The 24,341-nt window shown below is 48.1% G+C and overlaps 1 protein-coding gene across 1 annotated transcript in view; it reads right to left on the bottom strand.

Moving 5' to 3' along the window:
• Positions 1–621: 621 nt before the first annotated feature.
• The window catches only part of KAT14 (lysine acetyltransferase 14), a 32,063-nt gene continuing 8,343 nt past the window's right edge, over positions 622–24,341 (bottom strand). Inside the window, exons 4-10 of the mRNA XM_004614404.2 lie at positions 20,793–20,974; positions 18,232–18,648; positions 17,272–17,837; positions 7,778–7,914; positions 6,636–6,811; positions 4,669–4,859; positions 622–1,546 (exon numbers count right to left, since the gene is read on the bottom strand). Of these exons, the coding sequence (XP_004614461.1) occupies positions 1,373–1,546; positions 4,669–4,859; positions 6,636–6,811; positions 7,778–7,914; positions 17,272–17,837; positions 18,232–18,648; positions 20,793–20,974 (1,843 nt within the window). The 3' untranslated portion in view covers positions 622–1,372. The remainder of the gene's footprint in view (positions 1,547–4,668; positions 4,860–6,635; positions 6,812–7,777; positions 7,915–17,271; positions 17,838–18,231; positions 18,649–20,792; positions 20,975–24,341) is intronic.

The following is a 24,341-nucleotide window of genomic DNA, read 5'->3' as shown; positions in this document are numbered from 1 at the left end:
CTTACACTATGGGATGGACATTAGACTGTTTGCAAAGGGGACAGATTTTCTTGACATGTTCCCCTCAATCAGAATCACACTGGCCTGAAGGAAGTTTCTAGAACAAAGGGCTCTTAGTTGGTGGTCCACAGGTTTCTGAAATGAAAAAATTTAAATGTGCAAGCAGTTCTCTAGACAGTATCTTGCTTTCTTTGAATTCTAAAAATAACTGGCTCCCACTTTATAAAACCCACGAATAGGGTGGCAGGTTCTTGACCTTCCCAGGTGTACACTACCAAGCAAAGACAGCTCATGAAACGAGAGGATTCAGGTGAAGATGGTACAGTGGGTAAGGCATTTGCCTGGCACATGGCTGACTGGGGTTCAATCCCCAGCACCATATATGGCTCCCCAAGCCCACCAGGGGTGGGGTCACACTTGGCTGTGCTCAGGGCTTACCCTTGGCGCTGTGCTCACTATCACCACTGGTGGAGTTCAGGGAACCGTAAGTGGTGCTGGAGATCCAACCGGGTCAGTTACATATGATGTAGGTACCACGGGACAATAGTTCTGACCCCAGAACTATTGCTTTGAATGAAATAGTTTAAATAGAAATTGGCAAAACTGAAAGATCTGATCATAGGTTGTTAGAAGAAATATTTTTATTATTCGAGAATATGATACTTTTGGAAATGTTCCTGCTGGGTCTGCAAAAGCTGGGCGGGCTAGCTCCAGCTTCATAAACTCAGCAGTCTAATTCTTGCACACGCCTCCGTCCAGCAGAACCATCTGAATGACTGGCTCCCAACGGCACAGACCAAACCAACTGTGCAGGCCTGAGAGGAAACAAAGTCTTTCATCCCCAGCCCAGGCCCCAGTGGGAGATGCTCATAATCAAAGAGCTGAAGTGATGTGCCGAGAAAACATCTTCTGGCTGCAGCTCATCAGCGCCCTAGAGCTCCCAATGCAGCATGACCAGGGGAAGGGCCGGCGTCCCTTATGCAGTCTTCTCCTACTCTCTGGAAGGCCACCGCACAAATCTTGAACAGCTCTCACTTTCTCTCGTCCTTTAAATTAGGACTGATTCGCTCACCAAGAATACCAATGGAGATATTCTTTTACGACTTTCAGGGAGAAGGAGGAGAGCAGCGTCTCTCAGTCTTAGTTAACTAACGGAGTCTCAAGACGTGGTGGGTCAAAGGCCTCTCCAGAAAATTCTAAAGGGCTGCTCACAACTCATTCTCCTGCCCACTGCTTTTCTCACCTCAGCTGAAAGCTCCAAGCAAACATCTAAGCGCAGGGAAAAACCAGAACCCAGTGAAATGGACAATCACTCTCAGGTCTACATAGAGACCACTCTCTAAGGGCATCTCCACGAAGAGCTGTCTTCACATCAGCGCCGGAGCCTCAGGAAGAAAGCATGTTTACACTCTGTACTCTCCAAAGGGTAATATTTATCATAAAAATCTAAGACATATTCTTCAGTCTTGAATCCAAACTTCTGGTACAGCAGCATAGCAGGGTTGCTTGCTGAGACGTGAAGGGTTACATCCTTGCCCATACAGGTCTGCCAAAAGGGTGGAAAAATACAAGATGAAAATGAAAGCCTGAGGGAAAATGAGTAGGTGAAGAAACCCTTTTAAGTGTAGGTAATGAGTTATGGAAACCAGAGGATACGGGACTGCAGCTGAGACATCGCAACACCAAGCAACAGCTGGAAACCAAGTGACATTTTTCTGCTGGTCAAATATTCAAGAAAACATTCATCAAGAATGAGAAAACGGATGGCATTCTGGGTGTATGTGTTTCTCTCTGAAGCAAAGGACCAAGACGCATAATTCATTAGTCAATGATTTGATTTATAACTCAATTACATTTATGGGGATTTGGGGGCAAGTAGGCCACAACCCTCAGTGCTGGGATGATTAAGCTGTGCCAGAGATTGAGCCCCAGGCTACCACATGCAACGCCATGTGTCCCAACTTCTGAGTCATCTCCCCAGCCCTCGATTACATTTAAACATATCAGTATCAAACACTATGGCAATCTTGAACAGAGCAAGTTGAGAAGTTCGCCTTTGTAAAACTGGATGTTATCCGAATTTAAATTTTCTTCCTTCCTGGGGTTGGAGATAGTATAGCAGGTAGGGTGCTTGCCTGGCACACAGCTAATCTGGGTGCAATCCCCAGCACACCCTGTGGTTTCCCCACTCAAGACTGATCCCTGAGTGCACAGGCAGGAGCAAGCCCTGAGCACAGCCAGGCATGGCCCAAACTGCCCCCAACCATCGCCACCACGCACACACAGATTCCCTTCCCACAGCCAGGGAGATAGCTCAGAGGCCTGGAGAACATCTCTACATGCAGGAGCCCCATCATCTTCAGCGACACATGATTTCCAGAGTACTGTGCTGGGAATTCCCCACAAGTCAAAATAAATGAAATCCCTTCCAAGTTCTACTAGGAAAAAATGGTAAATTATGTGGCCAGACATGAAATATTAAGGCTTACTTAATCATAGAACCTGATGACCCTTCATAGACTTTTTTTTCTTGTTTGTTCTTGGGCCACATTCAGTAGTGTTCAGGGCTCACTCCTGGCTGTGCGAAGGGAAAGATATGGGTGCCAGGAACTGAACCTGGGTCAGCCACATGCAATGCCAGACTATCCTCCTGACCCTGCACAGGTTTTCTGAATCCCAAGCCCACCTATCATCACTTCCCAATGGACAGAATTTGCTTCTCATAATGAGTTATGCATTTAGCATCAGCTGAAGGGCAAAAAGTAATGCCCATCCTATCAGTACAAGTCCTTAAAAATATAATCTACAGTAAGTAATCAATAGTCATATCAACCAAGATATAATAAGGTGCTTTTCAATAAGGTGCTGAAATACTGAAGCTGAGAAGTCCCTTGGGATTTTAAAATCTAGGCTCCCACAGGCGTCTTCTGCTCTTGAGGCTGTTCAGAGGCGTCTCTCCTCTCACTGGAGCCGCTGTGTTCAGGCGAGCTCCGGTGCAACCCGCCCAGCCCAGCCCAGCCCGGCGCAGCAGTAGTAGAAGCAGCCCGCCACACTCTGAAGAACTTGTAAAGGCAGACAGACTGCTTCCTCTGCTGGACTTAGATCTGCACTGAGGCAATATTTTTTTCTTGGACAAGTATTACTAGTTTACTGGGAACAGTTAGTATGTAGGATAATACGTACTGTATAAGATGTATGTAGAAAGTGAATTTTGTGGTGTGACAACCTTTACTCTACAAATAAGTAGAACCAAGGCCCAGCTGCCTGTGGCAGGCCACAGAGAGGAACTGTCTTCCCTGCACTGCCCTCGAGCCTACACAGCTAAAGGACAAGGCGGAACCTTCTGCTGGGATCAAGATGAACCCAGAAGTGGATACTCTGAGAGGGGGCTGGCAGGGAAAGGGGGGACATAGCAGAAGTCACTGAGAAGGTCTCACCTGCAATACCAATTGCTAAGTGAGAAGAGAAAAAAGCAATTTCTTGGGAGACTGTTTGAGATTCCTACTAATTCTTGGGAATTACTGGGCAAACGTTCCTAACACACATTCCTCTGAACCAAATGGTTTCTAAAAAAAGGTTTTCTGAAGAATTAGAGGCAGGTGATCCTTTCATGTGTGTGGATGTTCTGTTTTCTTCAGCGGTGACACAAATGTTACAGAAGAGAATTTACAACTCATTGTTAAAATCAAGCCTCAAAAGGCTCATGCCAGCTTATATACTGACAGTAAAATAAAATTTAAGAAAATCAGTAAAAAAAAAATGTGTACTACTAACCGACAGTTTTACTAAAATGTTTAGGGGCTGGAGAGATAGTAAAATAGGCAGGATGTTTTCCTTGCATGTGGCCATCCTAGTTTCAATCCCTGACATCCCACATGGCCTCCTAAAGACAGCAAGGAGTAATTTCTGAGTGAAGAGCCGGGGTAACTCTGGAGCACCGCCAGGTATGGCCCCCAAACAAAGTAAAATAAATTGTTTAAAAAGACTTAGGGCTGAAGCAATAGTACTGTGGGTAGGGCACTTGCCTTGCATGTGGCCAACCCTGCTTCAATTATCCCTGAGGGACCCCAAGTTTCCCAAAAGTGATCCTGAGCACAGAGCTGGGTAAGTCCTGAGCACTGCTGGGTGTGGATCCCCAAAAAGAGTTTTAAAAGACTTAAAAACCACAGTTCTACTTTCCAGAGTCATGCAACAGTGACTCTAAGATACTAACATAGAGTGCTTTAGGTTCTCATTTTTGGTGTTTTCTCCTTTGATTTCCATCATCATCACAAACCAACATTGTTATTTATGTATGTAGGTTTCTGGGTGACTCCAGCAGTACTCAGGGCTTACTCTTGGCTCAGTGCTGAGGAATCACTCCTAATGGTGCTCAGGGGTCCATACAGGGTGCCAGGGATTAAACCCACGTCACCTACATGCAAGGCAAGTGCCCTGCCATTATACTATCTCTCTTGCCTCGGTTTGTTTTTTCAGATCTAGAGTCTAGCACTCTTACTTTACAGGGAGGAGACTGGTGTGTGTGAATGAGTGTGCATCGTTTCCTTTTGCTCCGTTTTGGAGGCATCCATTAGGCGGGGCAGTGCTGGAAGGAACAGCCCCACTCCATCCTGCCTCTCCCTTTAGGAGAGCCCGCAGGGAGGCCAGCAGACAATGAGCACAACGTACCTGAATGAGGTGGTAAATCATGAAGGTTGCAATCCCTGCTCTTCTCCATTCAGGATGGACAAAGAGAAAAGAAATGTAAGCTTCATTGTACTTGACGTCAGGAACCATGAAGCCGAAGGCAATGATGACCTTCTTATAGAGGACAACAACACTGAAGTCGGGATACTGTAGGCACTCCGAGAGGTCGATGCCTAGAGAGAAGGGACAGTGGGTACTCAGATTCTGTGCCTGCTGGAGTTAGTGCTCCAAGTTATTTAGTAGGTACTTATAGCTACACCCAAATGCCAGGAAAACAAATAAAAGTGGAGACAAAGATCCTACTCCTCACACCACACATTCAGATCATAAAAGCTAATTTTAAAAAATAATAGACCATCACCTTTTTCAAGTATGAACACGGGAAGAAGACAGGCACTGCAAACGGGCAGCAGAGAAGGCGGACACCTGGCTTGGGCTCAGCCTCCTCCACCAGGGTCAGCTGGCAGATTTGTAACCATCCCAGTGACTGCACAGGGTACACATTCCCTGTGTGTGTCCTGGCTGCAACCTTCACCTTGTACATACGTATGTGATGTGTAGGCTTCTGGTGCACAAGTGCTATACTTTACAACAAAGGGTGGTTAAAGAAATGCTTCCGAAACATAAGGAATGCAAGGCAGAGAGTGAAAGGACAGGAAGTAGAGGGTCTCTAGAGGGCAGGCTGATGTCTTCATTCCCACACCACTCGCCAAAGAAAAGTCACACCTCTCCCATCAACAGTTCACATTACTCTAAGATGAACGGAGATGACATGGCTCTCATTCCGAAGAAATCTTCCCTAACACCTGCACGACATGTATTACTTCCTTTACATTTCAAAGCCCACATGGGCAGAGCCTGACAAGCTACCTGTGGCATATTAGATATGCCAAAAACAGTAACGATAGGTCTCATTCCCCTGACCCTGAAAAAGCCTCCAATCGTTGCAAAAGACGAGTAAGGAAAGGCTGCTAAAATCTCAGGGCTGGGAGGAATAGAGACATTACTGGTGCCCACTCAAGGAAATCAACAACGAACAATGGGATGACAGTGATACAGTGATACACTTCAAAGCAGCATTATAATGCAAATTCATTTTTTAAAAAAGTGTTTTAACGATGAAAATGCATTTTTTAAATTGATGGCTTTGGTCTTCAAAAACATGATGTTAAAGTTGATGAGACAACAAGCCCTGTTAGGCTTACTCTTTGTGATTTTGACATTTGGTTTTTCCCCGTCTTGGTTATTTGGGGCACACCTAACAGTGGGACTGAGCCTGGGACTCAAATGCAAAGCACGTACTTAGTCCATCGACCTACATCTCAGGCCCAGTACCGGTGGCTTTTGTCTGTGTTTCTGAGTTGTGGGCCTCAGAGTACTGTTCGGGAATACCACAGGCTCTGAGTGCGACCGTTGGTGGTGTGAGGGGAACCATATGTGGCGCCCAGAGGGGGTCTGAACTGTATGGGGTCAGCTAGGAGCAAGGCAAGCACCTTACTCCTCTTTCATCTCTCTGCCCTAGTATCTGGATTTGGGTTTTTTAAAAAGAACCTTTTTAATTTTTTGGCCATGCTAATATACTCTCTAAGAAACAGAAAATTTAACAAACATACAGAATTAGTGTGGAAAAATCTAAAGGATCCAAATGCACCCAGGTTACCAGTCTGTTCATCTCTAACAGACATTACCTGGTATCTAAACATATGCAGAAGCAAAACAGGATGAATCTTTTACTCTGAAAATAGAGACAAATAGAAAAGAAACAAAAACACCGTTATTTACTCTGCTGACATCTTAGGAAGGAAAGTTATTTATAGTTTACAGTTTTGGTGTTAGTAGAAACAAACTAAATAAAATCATATATGTAGTGCTTTGAGGCCACGTACAGACACCAATTAAAAGTGAACAATACAAAACCGATCTGCCCAGTTTGGCAAAGGAAAACATACCAGGCCAGAAAAACTCCTGACACATTGAGTTTATTGTTGGGATGTGATTCGGCCGGACGTAGCAGTAATCGAGAGGCGCATCGGGCTCTGGCGTCCAGTGAGGGTCACTCTGGTGCAGGTGGGAGCGGATCTGGGACAGGACCTGCAGTTTGGGCGGCTTCGTCTCATAGTCACGCCTCCAGGATCACAGAGAGCAAACGGACTCAAGTCAGGAAAACATCCAATATGATTCCGACACATTTCAGCCACACTCTGACCTGCCTGACACTTTTAACAATTCTGTGTTACTCCCTGTAAGGTGGCAAAGTTGGTAACAGTGACAATATTTTTCTGGCATGAGATTAACAATGTGTGGGGAAAATTTTGGTTGAACTCTCCCAGGCTTTGCCAGGAACTCCAGAGAGGTGGTGAGGCCGAATGGACTAGAAACAGCATCCCCATTCACCCTGGAGTGGCCAGAACCAGGTCACAGCCCGGGCAGGGGAGGGTCTAGCCCCACAGGGCCTCTTCGAAACCTTAGAGGTAAGAGATGAGAGCAGGCTGACATACGCTGGGGGCAGCCACACTTGGCAGAGGGCATCATGTGACCACGGAATGCAGTCACGGTCACTGAGCCCACGCACACACTGGCCCGCCGCCGCCTCTGCAGAGCACAGCGTTGGAAATGGCCCGAGGCACGCCAGACTGAGGCGTCTCTTGGGTTTCCACTTCACAGACCACTAAATATGTACGGCTCTCAAATCTGAAACTGGCCGAAAGACCATGAACAATTTACTGATGTTCTTTCATTTTGCACTAGGATGAGAAAGGGAAAAAAAAGTCTCTGTTTTTTGTCTCTATGGCAGCCCGATTTATAGGAGAGGACAAAGGAAAAAAAAAAGGCAGAAGTAAAACAAAATTTAAAACTGAACAACAGATATAACTGCCACAAAATCTAACAGTTCAATCTGCTCAGCTTTTTCAAAAGGTTGTCCTTCCTGCAAAGAAAAGTACGGGCGAAACCGGCAGGGGAGGAGCTGGCAGGGAGCAGAGACAGGGCCCTGGCTCGGGTGTTGGTGTTTGTTCATCCAGCCAGGGGGAGGGTTGCAGAGACCACAGCTGAGCCCTCATGGCGAACCGCCACCCAGCTCGTCTCTGGGTACCTGATGTAAGGCTTCAAGATCCGGGAAGTGTATGGGCTGACAATGCTCTGGTCGACAGCCAAATCTTCCGACCCCACCAAACGATACAAAAACTTTGTGGTCTGGTGCCGAAATCCTTTCCTAGAAGGCAAGGCTGTCTGAGAGAAGAAAGAAACAAAATTACTTCAAGGACGGGCTTCATTTCTATGGGTAACTGGTACAGAGGGCATTTTCCTGTTGGATGATTTTGGTTTGGGAGCCACACTTAGCAATGCTCTGAAGCTACTCCAGGTCGGTGACCAGGGGTCGCAGCTGGTGGTGCCGAGTCAACCCTGTGATGCTGGGGACTGATCCCGGGCCGCCTGCCTGCAGAGGATGTTTAACTTCTGAGTTCTCTCTCTCTCTCCAGTCCCCAGGTAGACGGGCTTTTTACACTGCCAGTTTGGAAAGCTCCAGTTTCAATACCTGCTTGTGGCTATCTCTGTATAAACACACACTAACAGGCCAAGCGGCTGGCTCCAGGACGGGGACAAATATGCTTTCTAGACAGGAGCCCAGCAGGAGTGACCCAGAGCAGCCTCAGGGCACATCAAGCCATCCATCAGGCATTACCTGGCACCAGTGCCCAGGGAAGTGATGTGTGCAGGGGTCCAGGTGTTCAGAATCACTGTGATCCAGAAGTCAGGGGCCCATTATTGCTGTACTTGTATGTGGACTGATTTACTTTATATATATATGTTATATATATATATATATATATATATATATATATATATATATATATATATAGTATAATGTTCTGGGCTTTATTTATTTCTTTTTTTACGGTGTCAGGGATTGAACTCAGGCTTTACACATAGTGCAAGGCAAGTAATCTCCCATGCAACTGTACATGGATTTCCTAGAATCTATCTCTACTCCAGTGAATAACTGACAGAAGCAAGCCTGATGTACATTAGCCTTTCTCCAACAGACACCAGAGCAAAATTCCTGGCGGCGAGTCTTTGTTCTTGGGGGCTGGGGGTGGGCTACATGCATCTTTACAGACGGGAAGGGTTTGCTCTGAGAACTTAACTGAAGAGTCCGTTCTTCCGCTCCCGGGCTCTTGGTCGTGTAGTAACAGAGCAGGCGCAATTAGGGTTTTACAGTCGAGAACGCAGACAGAAGATTAAAAGGCACACTTATAAAACAGTTTGCCAAGAGTTGGATGCAGTTTAGAAACTTGAGTTGTTTTTGAGAATCCGTTTGCTCCTAGCCTAGAGAATAACGGCTGGAGGAAGAGAAAGGCGCTCCTTCTTGGCCACTCGCTCTCCTCACCTCCCCCAAACTGGACACCAAAACTTGTGGTGTCCAGTTCGGGTACTTGGTCATTTCCCCAGGACTTAAAAATACATTTCCAAGTGAAATCCAACGCTGTGGGAGATGGTTTCCAAATATAGCCACCACCGTTTCTTCCTGTACTGAAAGACACCAGCGGCTCCTTATATCGGAAGCAGTTCATTCCCCTCTGCTAGGACCCTGGGTGGGCCGGGAGCAAGCCCAGACAATCAGAAATAACAGCCAGGAAGAGCACAGATGCCAGGTCTCCAGCATCCATTTCTCCCCTTCTGAGTCCTGCAGGTGACAAACCACCTAAAGCCGCGCTCTGGGGCCTGGCTCTCCGGTCAGGCCTGTCCCCACCATGTCTGAGCAGAGAGGCGCCATGCAAGCCCCTCAACTCAGGCCAGTCAGCCCAGAGACGCAGAAAGAGGAAATAATGACTACTTCAAAGCCCTAGTCCTGGAATAGTTCATAACCTAAAGAGAGATAACTGAAATAGCCACCAAATCTTCAGCCCACGAAACAGTATCTGGTGAATGCTGCAAGGTAAGTTCTGTGGCATTCCATAGATCTTATCTGCATCCCAACTGCCTTCACCCCACTGCTTTCTGCGCCACCCTCATTTCTGCTCAGACCACCGTCTCTGCCTGCCTCCCCTCAGGTTCCTGCCAGCCTCTCACCCTTACATCATCCACTCCCCACACAGAATGGATTCTTCCACAAAAAATAATTTATGATTTGCTTTCTTTCCTCAAACTACCACTTAAGGGGCCAGAGACAGAGACTGTACAGAGTGTAGGGCGTCTGCCTTGCACGTGCCCACCAGGGTTCGATCCCTGGCATCCCATATGATCCCCTGAGCACCGCCAGGAGTAACTGCTAGTGCCGAGCCAGAGTAACCCCTAAACATCACCAGACATGACCCAAAAAGACAATAACAAACAAAAAAACTACCACATAGCTTTCTCCACACGCGGAGAATGCTATTCACACTCCTTATGCAGGACCTGCAGCATCTGGCCCCGTTACTCCCTGGCTTCATCTCCCACCATCACCGTGTTCCCACCTCCCACAGCAAATCCACTCCAGACTTCATGCCTTCTACCTGGCTCCTCCCTGAGGCTCAGGACCTGGCCCGAGTTACCTGCCCACAGCACATAGTTGCTTAACTGCACTGCCCTCTCCGCCCGCTCCCCCACGGCGCTTCTTTGCTGCAGAGTCTTGTCTGCTGAGGAAGCTGCTACTGCCACCCCCATCCACTGTGGCAGTTCCACAAGCCGGACTTGCCTTAGTCACTAGAGAGCCCTAGCTACTAGACCAGTGCCTGACACATAGGGAAAAACTACTGGGGTGGGGGGGAGAGGACCATCCCTCAATGTTTTTTCGTGAGTTCCTTGAAACTTCTAAATGAAATGGAGCATGAAGCAGGCAGCTGAGACCCTCTCCCCAAATGCAGCCTAGGTGATGGTGCCAAAGCGAGGAGGAGAGAAGACGGAGTGCAGGGGCTGGTGGAGCCCTGGTGGGAGGGGCAGGCAAGGCAAGAGCAGAGGAAGCCAGGGAGATAAAGGTATTGCCCACGGGGGCGGAGTGGGGGCTTCCCTGGTTAAGCCACTTCTAGGTAAAGTGCTACCAATCCACCTGCCAGCAAGCCTTAGCTAGAGGGAGTATCAGGGCAGTGCTGGGCCTTTGGAGGCAGAGCAGATACCATCAGAACAGCTCCCGAACATTCCGGAACCCCCGCAGAAACAAGTGAAAACTATCAGCGGGGTCAGAAGTTCTGGGAACTTCCTGACTGATGAGACGTCTGACTGGAGAAAGATGAGGATGAAGTCTGGCTTCAAGGCCAGAGAGAGAGCACTGTGGCTAGAGCGCTTGCTTGCTTGGCTCAAGGCTGACCTGTGTTTGACCCCTGGTGATCCATATGGTTTTCTGAGCACTATCAGGAATGATTCCTAAGTAGAAAGCCAGGAGTAAACCCCTGAACAGCGCTGGATGTGGCTCAAAAACAAAGAAAAGAAATATGGTTGACCCCTGAGGTTCCCACTTCAGAAAACCTGCTAATAGGGTGGCAGGTTCTTGACCTTCCCCAAGGTATATGCTACCAAGCAAAGACGGCTCATGAAACCCGAAAGGATTCAGGGTGAAGATAGTACAGTGGGTAGGGCATTTGCCTGGCACATGGCTGACCGGGGTTCAGTCCCCAGCACCACCAATCTCCCACGCCCACCAGGAGTGATCCTGGAGTGCAGAATAAAAATAACTTAAGACATGTACATAAGAAATGCAAGACAAAGAAGACAAAGATAAAGCAAGAGAAGCAGCAGCAGCAACTATAACTGCACAAGAACAGAATTAACTTACTAAACATACAAGAACACTTAAAAATCACAACACACGGGGCCGGAGCGATAGCACAGCGGGTAGGGCGTTTGCCTTGCACGCGGCCGACCCGGGTTCAATCCCCGGCTTCCCATATGGTCCCCTGAGCACTGCCAGGAGTAATTCCTGAGTGCAGAACCAGGAGTAACCCCTGAGCATTGCTGGGTGTGACCCAAAAAGCAAAAAAAAAAAAAAAAAAAAAAAAAAAAATCACAACACACTACCATCAGGAAAATGTCCATGAAAACCCCGATGAGCGAGTACTTCCCACCCACTGGGCTGCAGTCACCTGGAAGGACAGACGGACAGCAAGTCTTGGCAGGGGTATGTGGAAAATTCAGAAATGTACAGTGCTGGTGGGGACAGAAAGCGGTGTAGTCACCTTGGAAAAAATCTGGCAGTTCTTCAAAAAGTCAAACACGGACCGAGCATTTTACCCAACAATTGCACTCCTAAGCATATATCCAAGAGAAATAAAAAATATATATATAGTCACACAAAAACATGAACACCAATACGCATTATTTATAACAGCCTATCCTCAAAGTTCAACAATTGATGAGGATCCAAAAATCTGACATGGAGATTGAATACAGTTGAATAAATACTTGTTCCAATATGGATGAATCCTGAAAACATTATGCTAAGTTAAAGAAGGCAGTCAGAAAAGTTCACTACTTATGTGATTCCAATTGTGGTTAAATGTCCCTGTAAAAAGAGAGAGCAGAATCATGGGAGGTAGGTTAGAGAGCTAAGCAAGGTAGCAAAAGGGGGTCATGGATATGTTCTAAAACTGATTATGGTGGTCCTTTTGGACCCTGCCGCGGAGAGAGCATGATGGAAGAGCCCAAGGAAGCGCTCTTGGACTCCAAGCAGCCCACTGAACTAATTCCGGCACGCGATCGGAGACCCCACGGCGGGCTGAAACAGTGGGAACCGGGCATCCCCCAATTCTTTTAACCTCTCTCTCTCAACTCCTTCCTCCCGAGCACAGCGCAGGGGCCGCGGCTTGCTGAGCGCAAAATGGAGACGCCGAGCCTCTCTCTAGGTTTCTCCATCTTATGAGCACCATAAAAGGGTAAAAGTTTGTAGTGATGTTATTTCTGGTTGTACTTTCCCTGGACTTTATACAGAAACCCAAAACCGCGCGGACGCGCGACCTAATGTCATCTTAGCATCAGCAATATGTAATGGTTCCATTTTAATGGGTCGGACTTTTGTGGGAGATCCTAACAAGAATAGTAAGTCTTTTGCTGAAATATTGAAGGCAATCAAAGTGGTAGCCATCTCTCTAGACTGAACTAAGCTATATCCCCACGCCGGCTGAGAAGAAATTTTCTTCTTTCTCGGGAAGAAACGCGGCGTGGAGTCAACTATAGTGTGATGTCCATTAAGCAAACAGACCTGGTGGCGTGGGAATGGGATAAGGGGAAAAATTATGTACATGGAACAGTGGGACGCGGGTGGAATCTTGAGCCGGAGCCGATACCATCGCAAGACCTTCGGTTCCAGAAACTGCTTGCAGACACTCTACTAGTCTATCAACTAAGCCAGAGCCCCACGCCTGCTGATGACGGGAAATAACCATCCTTTTCGGTTTTCGGTTTTTTTTCCCTTGTCAGGCAGCGTGGCGATTACTAAACAGGCGTGAACTCGGTGGCACGGGGCAAGGGGGAAAAAGAAAAGTTATGTAACAAACAGCGGGACTTAATATCTCTATATTCTTAGCAATGGAGAACTATCAAATGCTTCCTTGGCAATAGGACTGTCTTTTTCTTTTTTGGGGGAAACCCCAACAACGGTAGTGAGTTGTGTGTTGAAACATGGAATGTAATCGAGATAAGGCGTAAATGAAGTGAAACTTATCACTTACAAGGGTGGGGACTGGGGAGGTGGGAGGGGGCGGCAGGTATACTGGGGGGGTTGGTGATGGAAGATGGGCACTGGTGAAGGGAAGGGTGTTTGAGTATTGTATAACTGACATAATCCTGAGAACTATGTAACCCTCCACATGGTGATTCAATAAAATTAAAAAAAATAATAAAAATAAAAAAATAAAAAATAAAACTGATTATGGTGATGGTTGAGCTCTGTAAATATGCCAGAAACCACTGAAATGGTATACTTTAGATAGGTGAATTGTACAGTATATGAATCGTATTCCAATAAAGCTGTTAGCAAAATACAATAATAATAATAATAAAATAATAAAAGGTAGACTTCCAAGGTAATGAAGGAGCCTGAAGCCTTTCCTATTTATCATCAGTTATTTCCATCACGGAATAAAGCACTCAACAAATGGTATTAGGAACTCTTCAAAAAAGCCAAGAGAAAGAGAATGAAATAACTGTATCATCATCCATATTGAAGAGTCCAGAGGGGAGAATAAAGTCAATGGTGAGGACCAGAGTGATGCTGGACCAGTTGCTCCCGTGTGCAGACCAGAGGACCAGGTGCTCTGCACATGAGGCCCAGGATTCATCCCTGGCACCAGAGTCCCTTGAGCACCACCAGAGCACACCTCAGCAGAGAGCTCGAAACAGCACCAAGCACTGCCAGGTGTGGCCCAAATAACCCTCATCCTGCCCACCCCCCCAAAAAGTGGTGAGGACCCAGTGGCAGCTCGGTGAAACATGCCTGGCAGTCCTCAGGCCACACACAAGCTCAATTCCTGGTGTGGCCACATCGGCCAAGCATGATCCTGCCATCTTGCTGCCTGTGACCTAACAATGCAATGGCTTCTGGCTGCACCACAGCTGGGCAATGAGTGCAGGAACTGCAAGCCCTGGAGGAGACATGTGTACACTCTGCAAAAGCCCCAAGGAGGCCGAGAGTGTGTGTGAGCACTGGGGCCTCCTGCACGAGCACCACAGACAAGTGTATCTGTGTGTGACCTGCCTACTGCAGCATCCACAGAGGGCAGGCGAGAGGCGGCGGGAGGCAGACTCGGCCCAGGTGCCTGAGAAGACAGGCTCACGGCAACCCCCTGGCTGCTAAACTGATGTCAGAAAAGCAAGTTCAGAGAGTCCAGCTTCTCAGAGAAGGAGATCTGGAGTGTAAAGGCGTGGGATGCGTACACTGCTAAACGACAGGGCAAACACACAAGCAGGTAACCCAAACGAAATGTTCCTAATAATCCTAGTTATTGCCTGTTGTGGTGGGAGGGAGAATACAGCGGGTAGGATGGGTAGGATGCTTGCCTTGCTCTAGCTAACTCGGGTTTGATGCCCTGCCACTCCCCAGTCAGGAGTGATTCCTGAGCACAGAGCCAGGAGTAAGCTCTATGTACCACTGGGTGTGGTCCCCAAACAAAAACCAAACAAACAGGGGCTGGAGAGATAGCACAGCAGGTAGGGCGTTTGCCTTGCACGCGGCCGACCCGGGTTCAAATCCCAGCATCCCATATGGTCCCCTGAGCATGGCCAGGGGTAATTCCTGAGTGCAGAGCCAGGAGTAACCCCTGTGCATTGCCAGGTGTGACCCAAAAAGCAAAAAAAAAAAAAAAAAAAAAAAAACCAACCAAACAAAAATGTGCCTGTCAAGGATACAGGCAAGAACTGCAACTAAATGGGAGGGCACTGGGGAGGGAGGCCAAACACCGATGCCTGAAACTCGATGGACAGTTCAGGACAGAGGGATGGAGGGAACAAGAGCACCTAAAACCAAAATTGCAGGTAAGAATTTGCTGGATGCTCAACATGGACAAATCTAAGAGAAAAAGCTCCAGGGGATATAAGGGGGCACATTTTAATGAGTTTTCCCTACAGGAGCTTGAACATATTATCAACAGACTTCTTGGAAAAAGACTGGGGGTTGGGGGGTGGGGCGATGAAGAACCAGAATGGAAAGAATATAACTACAAATATAAACATATGAGAATACCAACTGAAGAAGAAACAAACAAAATATTTGAGGCAGAGAGAGATAGTATAGCCAGTAAAGTGTTTGCCTGGGTTTGATCCCCAGTACCCTATAGTGTCCTCTGAGCCCAGCCAGACATGATCCTAGCCAGAATTCTGTAGAGCCCTCAGCACTGATGGGTGTGGCCCCAAACCATAAAAACCTGAGGCATAAATAAGTGAGAATTCCTCCAAACTCAACAGAAAAATCACACAGAACAAAACAAAATCTCACATATCCAAGAACTTACAGAACAAGGATAAAGGCAAAAAAGCATCTAATGGACCTGTGATAGAAAGAGTAGAATGGCCAAGCAAGAGAACTATGAGGGGAAAGAGAGAATACTTCAAATGGACTCCCGGACTGAAGATCAGGCACTACCTACAAGGAAACGAGAATGGGATCGCGTGGAGGCTCTCGGGGAACAGGACGTTCCAAGAGGGCAGTGAATCCACATGAAGGACTGACAGGGATGGACGATCACGAGACTGCTGAGGCTGCCACCACGCAGCCGCAGAGGCCATTCTAATCTGCAGACTGAGACAGCCCAGGGACTGGAGCTTGACGAGCACTGGTGGCAAGAATCCCATAGCCACGTAACAGAGCTAACCAAAAAAAAAAAAAAAAAATTAAAGAACAGAAAAACTTGAAAATGGAAAACACGACGAGTGTTTCAAATTGAAAGGGTTTGCACACCAACTGCCCAGCACAGTGAAAGAAAAAGCCTACACTAGTATATCACAGAATATCAGAATGTTGGCAATACAGGAAAGAAACTACAAATTTCCAAACAGAATAGAAAAAGAAGCAAAAAACTCAAATGGTAATTCACAGAGAGCGCAACAACTAGAAAACATGAAGAATGTTTAAGTGGGCAGGAGAAATGGTAAAGTGGGTGGGCTGTTTGCCTTGAAAGGTCGAACCTGTGCATCCCCAGAGTAACCCTTGAGCTTAAGCCTGCTGGGTGTGACCCAAGCAAGATGTTTAACCTTACCGTAATCAAAACAAGGTCGACAAAATCCAAGATTTAACCTTGGTAATGAAAACAAGGTCAACAAAACCCAAGATTTAACCTTAGAGCCAACACGTTAGCAAAGGCTGACCATCAGTAATGCAGTATGTCTAGTTATCAAGTGGCTGCAAAAATACAGGCCTATAAGACACTTCCCTGCAGCAGGAAGGTGTGAAACCTGGTGTCCTGAGGGTAAATAATTGCTCACAGCGCACTGACAGGATTTGTGTTCTATGGAATCTCCTAATCTAATTCTGACCTGCGCCCACCCCCAGCTGCCCTCTCTACATGCAAACTGCCTCCCAACCAAACGGCAGTGGACACATCTGGGAATCCTGCCCAGTGACCTGGAGCACACCGTGAACCTCAACAAATCTGGGCGGGGGCAGCTCAGGAACCGAGGCTTAGCCGAGCTTCCAGGTGGTCTTCCAGGCCCAGCAGATCTCCAAAGGTATATCAAAGGGCAACAACTGAAAACAAACAATGCTGGGGTTTTTTCTCCCTTGCTGTTTGTTTCCGTTCTCTCAGAATTACTCAGGATTTAAAAAAGTTGGAGGCCGGAATGCAAGAACATGAGTAGGGCGTCTGCCTTCACTCCCTGGCATCCCACAGGGTGCCCGGCACCTCCCAGGAGTGATTCCCAAGTGAGGGGGGCCAAGAGCTGCCCTGGAGCACTGCAGGGTGTGGCCCAAAAGCAACAAAAACAAAAAAAGATTTAAAAAGTTGACTTGGGGTTTTACTTCACAGGGCAGGACTGGGGATCTGGCTCAAAGGCAGAGGGCAAAGGCCGCAAGGGCATGAGCCCTGAGTTCAATCCCTGGTGCCAGAAAAATCCAAACATCTCAAATGACAGCAAGCCCCAAGCAAAGGACAGTCTCCCCACCACCTCCCAGCCAACACTTACCTGGTACCGGTCCAGGATCCGGAAGTCCTGACACGTGGTTCTGTAGGTGGCCTGCCCGGGGGGCAGCCGGGCACCCCCATCCTTGGCTCCGTAGATCCCATCGACCAGAAGGAGCGCCGCGTTCACCACCTGGTCCAGGTCGAAGAGCGGCAGGCCTCGGTCCCGCTTGGCCTGGCGCACGAGCAGCTTCCGCTTCAGCCTGCGCGCCTCCGGGGTCATGGCCACGGCACCGGGGCAGGCCTCCAACCTCCGCAGGAGCAGCTTCTCCTCGTAGATGCTCACGGCCGTGTACTTGGGCCCTTTGGGCTTCCGGTCCTTCTCCAGCTGGGCCTTCCTCTTGTCGCGAGCCCTCACCTGCAGGGATGTGCTGGAGTCGGTGTCCTCGCTGTCCACGTCCATCCGGTCAGGCTTCTCCTCCTCACTCTCCACCTCCTGCTTGATCTGCTCGGGAGCTCTCACCTTCTTCCGTCCCCCAAGCACTGTCCCAGGGTGGGAGGAGCCCACCGGGGGTGGGACATACTCCATCCCCGGGTCAATGACTCCGTCCCCCTCCATCTCGTCATCATCTGCGCAGAGAAGCGGTGCGGTCACAACATGGGCACCCCCGCCCCAGGCAGAGCTCATCCACCAGGTAAAGATAAAAACAACAAGACCCTCGAGGACAGGATGAGAGCCCAGCAGGTGGGGCGCTTGCCTTGCACGCTCCCCAGTCTGGGTTTGGTCCCAGGCACCCGCCAGGGTCCCCAAGCACTGGCAGGAGTGAGCCCTGAGTGCAGAGCCAGGAGGAAGCCCTGAGCACCATAGGGTGTGGCCCCAAAACCAAAACAAAATGAAAAAAAAAAAAAGAGAGACCCCGGGCACTTGCCTGGTGCGTGGCCTACCTAGGTCCCAGCCCTCAGCCCCCTGCAGAGTGGAGGGCCCCTGAGCGATCCCTCAACAATCAGGAAGGGTGAGTCTTACCGTGGAACAAGGCTTGCGGAGGCATCACGTCTGGTATCAGGTCAGCCTCGGAGAGCAGGCTGGGTGTGGCGGAGTGAGAGGCAGGGGTGCCGGGGGCAGAGAAGTCCAGGGAGGGAGATGGAGAAGGGCTGGTCAGCGGGGTGCGGTCAGAGGAGCTGAGGGAAGAGAAGTCGATGACTTCCCCTTTCTCAAGGACTGAGTCCGGCCTGCGGCCCCGACTGATGAACTTGACGGGGGTGGAAGACGTGCTTCTGTCCAGGAAGCCCGCAGCCTCCTTCTGGGCCCGGCGAATGTCCTTGGCTTCCTGCGTGCGAGACCTTTTCTCCTTTAACTCCATAGCCGACTCCACGGGGTTCCGGCTCGCCCGCTTCCTGAGGCCCTCCACAGTGATGATGGGATCCAGAGCTGGTTTTGAGGCTGTTACAGAAAAGAACATCAAGGGAGGTCGGAGCAAGAACACAGTGGGGAGGGGGCTTGCTTTGTATGCTGCCGACCCAGGGTCAGTGCCACGTGATCTCAAGTGCCTCCAGGAGTGACCCTGGTGCAGGGGCCAGGCCTCGCTCCTGAGCACTGCTGGGTACAGCCCTCGACCCAAACCAAGCCAAGCCAACACCTGCACTTCGGGAGAACTTTTCAGGCCAGAGACAGGACAGCAGGCGGGGTGCTTACCCTGCACACAGCTGTGTGCACTGATCCCCTACAAGCACCGGGCTCCCCCACTCTGCCTGCCCTGCCAGGAGGGACCCCGGAGCACTGCCACGGGGAACCTCCCTGAGATGCAAAAACCAAAAAAACAACAAAAAAAGATTTTTTTTCAACTTTAGTGTCTTTTCCTTTGGGAAAGGGGTGCTAAGGTTACTCCCAGCAGTGCTTGGAAGAATCACAGCCTCTTGTGCTGATTTGGTACTGTAAACTCACTACCAAATTCATTGAAGAGAATCTCTCAGTGAATTCCCTAAACTAAAATTGGATAAAACTCAATACAAGCCGAAATAGGGGGCCGGAGCGATAGCACAGCGGGTAGGGCGTTTGCCTTGCACGCGGCCGACCTGGGTTCGATCCCCGGCATCCCATATGGTCCCCCAAGCACTCCCAGGAGTAATTCCTGAGTGCAAAGCCAGGAGTAACCCCTGAGCATCGCTGGGTGTGACCCAAAAAGCAAAAAAAAAAAAAAACAAAAAACAAAAAACAAAAAAAAAACTCAATACAAGCCGAAATAAGCAAGTGGATATTTTTGTACCTTTTTAGTAATGTGTAATTTTTGGTGTAATATTCTGGAGAGTAACTGGTAAAACCAATAAAAATTCTGGCTGCAAGTGCTCCTTGACACAGTAACAGAAATGTGTTATGTAGGATTCAAGTTATCACCCAAAAATTCAGCTCAATTAACCAGAGCCAGTTCAAAGAGCTAAGTGCAGGTGAAACAAGTCCGGCGAGGTCCCCAGCACAAGGCCGCCACGCTCCTGCCAGAAGCCATCCCTGAGGAAGAGCCTCCCCTTCCCCAGAGTACAGCCCCCAAAGAGAAACTAAAACAACAGCCAAACAAGGTACGGGGAGAAATTGAGAACAAATGAACAAATGGTAGAAATGATCAAAACATCTCCAGCTCCTTATTGTCAATTTTATTAAAGTATGAAAATGACATTCCGGATTTCTTCAGGGTTTGCTTGTTTGGTTCTGGCTTTTGGGCAACGCCTGGTGTTATTCAGGGTCCTTCCTATCTTCGCACCTCGTTTTCACTTCTGGAAAGCTTGGGGGACCCTAAGTGATGCCAGGAATAAAACCTGGGTCAGCAAGCACCCTACCGTATTATCTCTCCGGCCCCACAACACTCTTTTTATGTCACAAAATAGAAAGTTCCCTTACACCTTTGAAATGTGTACTGAAAGTGGAGGTGAGGGGAGAGGGTCACACCTGGCTTGTGCTCAGGGCTCACCCGGTATGCAGTGGGAGACATATGAGGCACTAGGGGCCAAACCCAAACTGGCAACTGCATGTCCTACTGTCCAATCTTTCCAGTCCTGTGCTGAAATATTTGAAGACTAAAACGTTGGAGCTCGGGACATAGCTCAGTGGGTTAGAGGGCATGCTTGGCATGCGGCAGGTTTGGGTTTGGTCCCCAGCATCACAACAGTCCCCCAGTCATCACCAGGATCCACCCAGGCCACGACACAGGGAATTGAACCTGAGAACCAAGTGTGGTGACTCAAACTCCCCAAAGCCCATGAAAAATGAGAATGTTGCTCATTCTCCTTATTTTTCATGAGTTAAAAAAAAAAAAAAGAAAATTGCCCAGCAGACTAACTATAAAGAAGCAAATGAACTGTGTCTGGCAAAGGGCAATTTATTCCTAACTAACTAGGTACTTTCCTGACCAAACCTACTGGGCTTTGGTCAGGAAAGTACTTTGAAAAAAAATATATATATATATCAGGCCACACCCAGAAGTACTCAGGGCTCTGAATTCAGGAACCCAGGGGCCAGGCTGGCCGTGTCCATGCCGGGCCTTCCCTGAGGCCCCCTCTCGCCCAGAGAGCAGCTCCACAGCTGTCGCACGGTACCTTTGACTTTCAGAGCTGAGGCTGACAGCTTCTCTCCTTCTGGCTTCATCGTCGGAGGCCTGTTGTGAACAAGTTTCCACCATCCTGGTTCTCCAAATTCCTGGGCGCCGGAGCGGAAGTACATAGGACTTCCCACACTGAGGCAACCTGCGACTGTACTCCACCAGGTGGATGTCTTCTTTCTGGAGATTGCAAGAATTTCAGAGTTACCGGCTTTCAGGCCCATCTGATTCCAGACCGTCCTTCATGCACACGCGGCGACTCCCAGCCAGTAGCAGGCTGCAGAATCTCTCCGGAAGAAACTGCAAAGTCTAGAGAAGGGTCTGGCTGCTTCCAAGCCAGGCTTTCTCACCTTCCAGCAACTTCAGTTTCTTCCTCCTTAAAATAAAGCAGGGCCAGAGCGATAGGAGTGGGTAGGGCCTTGCACATGGCTGGCCTGGGTTTGACCCCTGACATCTCCTAAGCTCCCCAAGCATCCCAGAGTGTAAAGTCAGGAGAAACCGCGGAGGGTGTGCTCTCCCACCCCCAAAGAAGATAATAATAATAGAGTTTATCTCCCTAGCTTGCTGGGGGGGAGGGGTAATTAAATAAAATTATTCAAAGCTCAGAAAGCAATTCTCAGTATTGCAAGCATCATGAAGTTAAAGGAGTCAATTTTAGTTAATTTGAGTTCTTTTAATATGTAGACACATTCTTTCTTTAGAAAGAAAACAGGGGAATCAACAGCCCTAATAAAAAGTTCACGTTCCCTAAGGAGTTGAATGTATCTCTCAGTCAGCTCCTATTTACCTTCAAAGAGCACAGTGGGAATAAAATTATAGGGTATGTTCCAAAAATATGGAGTTGAAGCTCAGAGCTGTAACTTTTGCCCCTCCAAAAGTGGGGGTGGGAAGTCCAAGTATTTAAAAATAACTACATAAAAAATATATAATAGGTATAATAGATTAGACCTAAATAAACTTTTGAACCTTAATAAAACATTAAATTCATAAAAGAGAAGTCTAGAGAGATCTGAAAGGAAATGTATTCAAATTTAGAACTTCATTACATAGTATATAAAGGTGAAACAGCTTATTATTGTGACCAATATAGTTAAGGGCTATGGGACCAGTCATTAGATACAACACCAAGTTTTAAAGCACTTAGTTTACTTTGGTTCTGTTGTTGTCTGGGTGCCAAAACCACTGCGCTCAGGGCTCCTGCTCAGGGATTCCCCCAGGAAGTGCTCGGGGACCACATGTGATGCTGGAGGTACCAGAATGAACTGCGTGGCACATTAACCACTGCACTGCCTTAACCCCTCAACTATCTCCTGGCCCATAGGGCGGTTATTTTTTTATAATTTCATTCTATTTAGGGCAAATGATATGGGTTTCCCACTTATTAGGACTGTGTGAATTTTTCCCCCAAACTAAGCAATTCAAAAAGAGAAATTCTGGGGTTGGATGTGGTGCTGAGCATCACAGGGTCACCCCTGCGGGCATGCGCCCCAGCACCCGAGCTACTCATCAGAAGCCCGAGCGAGCGAGCTTCCTTCCTCTCCTTCCTCCTTTTCTTTTTGTCTCTCCCTTTCTTTCTTTTCTTCCCCGCTTTCTCTTCCTTCCTTCTTTTCATTTTTTTTCTTCCTAAAAAGTGATAGACTGGAGGGCCAGGAGTGTGGTCCCAGCCAGAGACCTAGGTTCAATCCCTGGCACACAAAAGAATTACGTGCTTCGTTTGTAAACGATGGGCTGGAGCGATGGCACAGCGGTTGGGCTTTCACCTTTCATGCGGCCAATCCGTGTTCGATTTCTCTGCCCCTCTCGGAGAGCCCGGCAAGCTACTGAGAGTATGGAGCCTGGCAAGCTACCCGTGCATATTGGATATGCCAAAAACAGTAACAATAAGTCTTACAATGAGAGATGTTACTGGTGCCCGCTCGAATAAATCGATGAGCAACGGGATGACAGTGACAGTGACAGCTTGTAAACGATCACTCAGGAGATACACTAATATGACCAAAAACATGTGTTGCACGGTTAACCACAGAAAGTGGAGAGCAGTTCATGTCTTTCAGTAGAAGTATTAAAAAAGGAAAAAAAAAAAAACCTTAGTTGAATGCTCTCAGAACATGCTTTAGAAACGAACCAATAAAACTGCAATATCCTTAAAATCAGGCAACTTAAATCCAATTGCCTCTTAAGTGACAATCCACTAAACAGAAGAGCATGCCAGATCATGAGAACATTACAAGATCTAATTTTATTAGCTTGCCCCCCTTCTTATCCCTTATAAATGGGGCATAATCAGTTCCACAAATAGTGCTAAATCATTATCAAACGAAGGCAACAGACTTCCTAAGAAAGGGACCAGTTACACTGTCAATTCTTTCCCTACAATCACAAAATAACCCAAGAACAAAAATAACTCCTTTTGTGAAAAACGTCCTCATCTCTCTTCCCCCCCCCACCCCACCGACTGCCAGAAGATGTTCCTTCTCCCCACTGCCCCCCTGGGTGCTGGCAGCGGGCTCAGGGGCTGTGAGAGAGGACAAATACCGACCCTCTGCCCTGGCCCTGGGCTTCTCCGAGCCTTTAGTCACGTGCAGCTGACTCGATAATGCAAAACGAACAGCACCACAGTCCTGGGATGGTGCCTAACAATCTCATCCCTGAAAGTGCTCACCGGTGCCGTCTCAACGAAGATTGTACTGGGTGCATAGAGGTCATGTTGGCTAAAACATGGCCTCAGTGTCCACTGAGGTCCCAGTGCAGACTGGCATCTCAAGTCGGAGGAAGCAAGGCAGCCAGTGAGACAGAGCCCTCAGCACCAGAATCAGAGCTTATCCCAGGGGGGAGGGGGGAGTAAATGAGCCACACACATGCTAGCATGCCCAGACACTAGACTACACTGAGCACTTCGAACAGAATCTCAAAGGAAATGCGCCCGGCAGAGACTGAAGCCTCCATGTGCAAATCCCAGGCACGAGCTGACCCCTGAGTCATCTCCCAGACCCACAGCTCTGACTTAGTGATCTACTTTTTTCTATTATTTAATTTTTAATTAAATATTCTGAATGCTGTTAAGTCTGTAGAAAGGCTTGCCTCAAGGAGAAAAGAACAGCATAGGCTAAACCTTCTTGTTAGAGCAGCACAAATTGTGTCGGACAGTTTTGATCATCTGCCACAGTGGTGGTTGCTTGCAAGCAGGGCATGGATTTTTAAATGGACCTAATAATCCTCACCCTGAAAGAAACAGCTCTTCACCCAACTATTAAACCACCTGCCCTCATTTAAACGAACTTTTAAAAAAAATTTTGCGTCATACCCAGCGGTGTTCCGGGGGCTCACTCCTGGCTCTGCGTTCAGGAATCACTCTTTGTGGTGCTTGGGACCTTACTGGGCTCCAGGGATTGAACCCGGGTCAGCCGCATGGAAGGCAAGTGCCCTACCTACTACACTGTAGCCCCTAGGTAAATGTTTCTGTTTTGTTTTAAGATTCTAAGAATGCCTTTAAAACTCTCTTCATGCTCAGTAGAAACAGTTTTCTTGGGAAGTAGTTATTTAAGGA

Source organism: Sorex araneus, chromosome 3, assembly GCF_027595985.1.
Source record: "Sorex araneus isolate mSorAra2 chromosome 3, mSorAra2.pri, whole genome shotgun sequence".
NCBI classification, from domain to species: Eukaryota; Metazoa; Chordata; class Mammalia; order Eulipotyphla; family Soricidae; genus Sorex; species Sorex araneus.
Note: the sequence above shows the minus strand (reverse complement) of the source record. Positions and strands in the feature narration are given on the sequence as shown.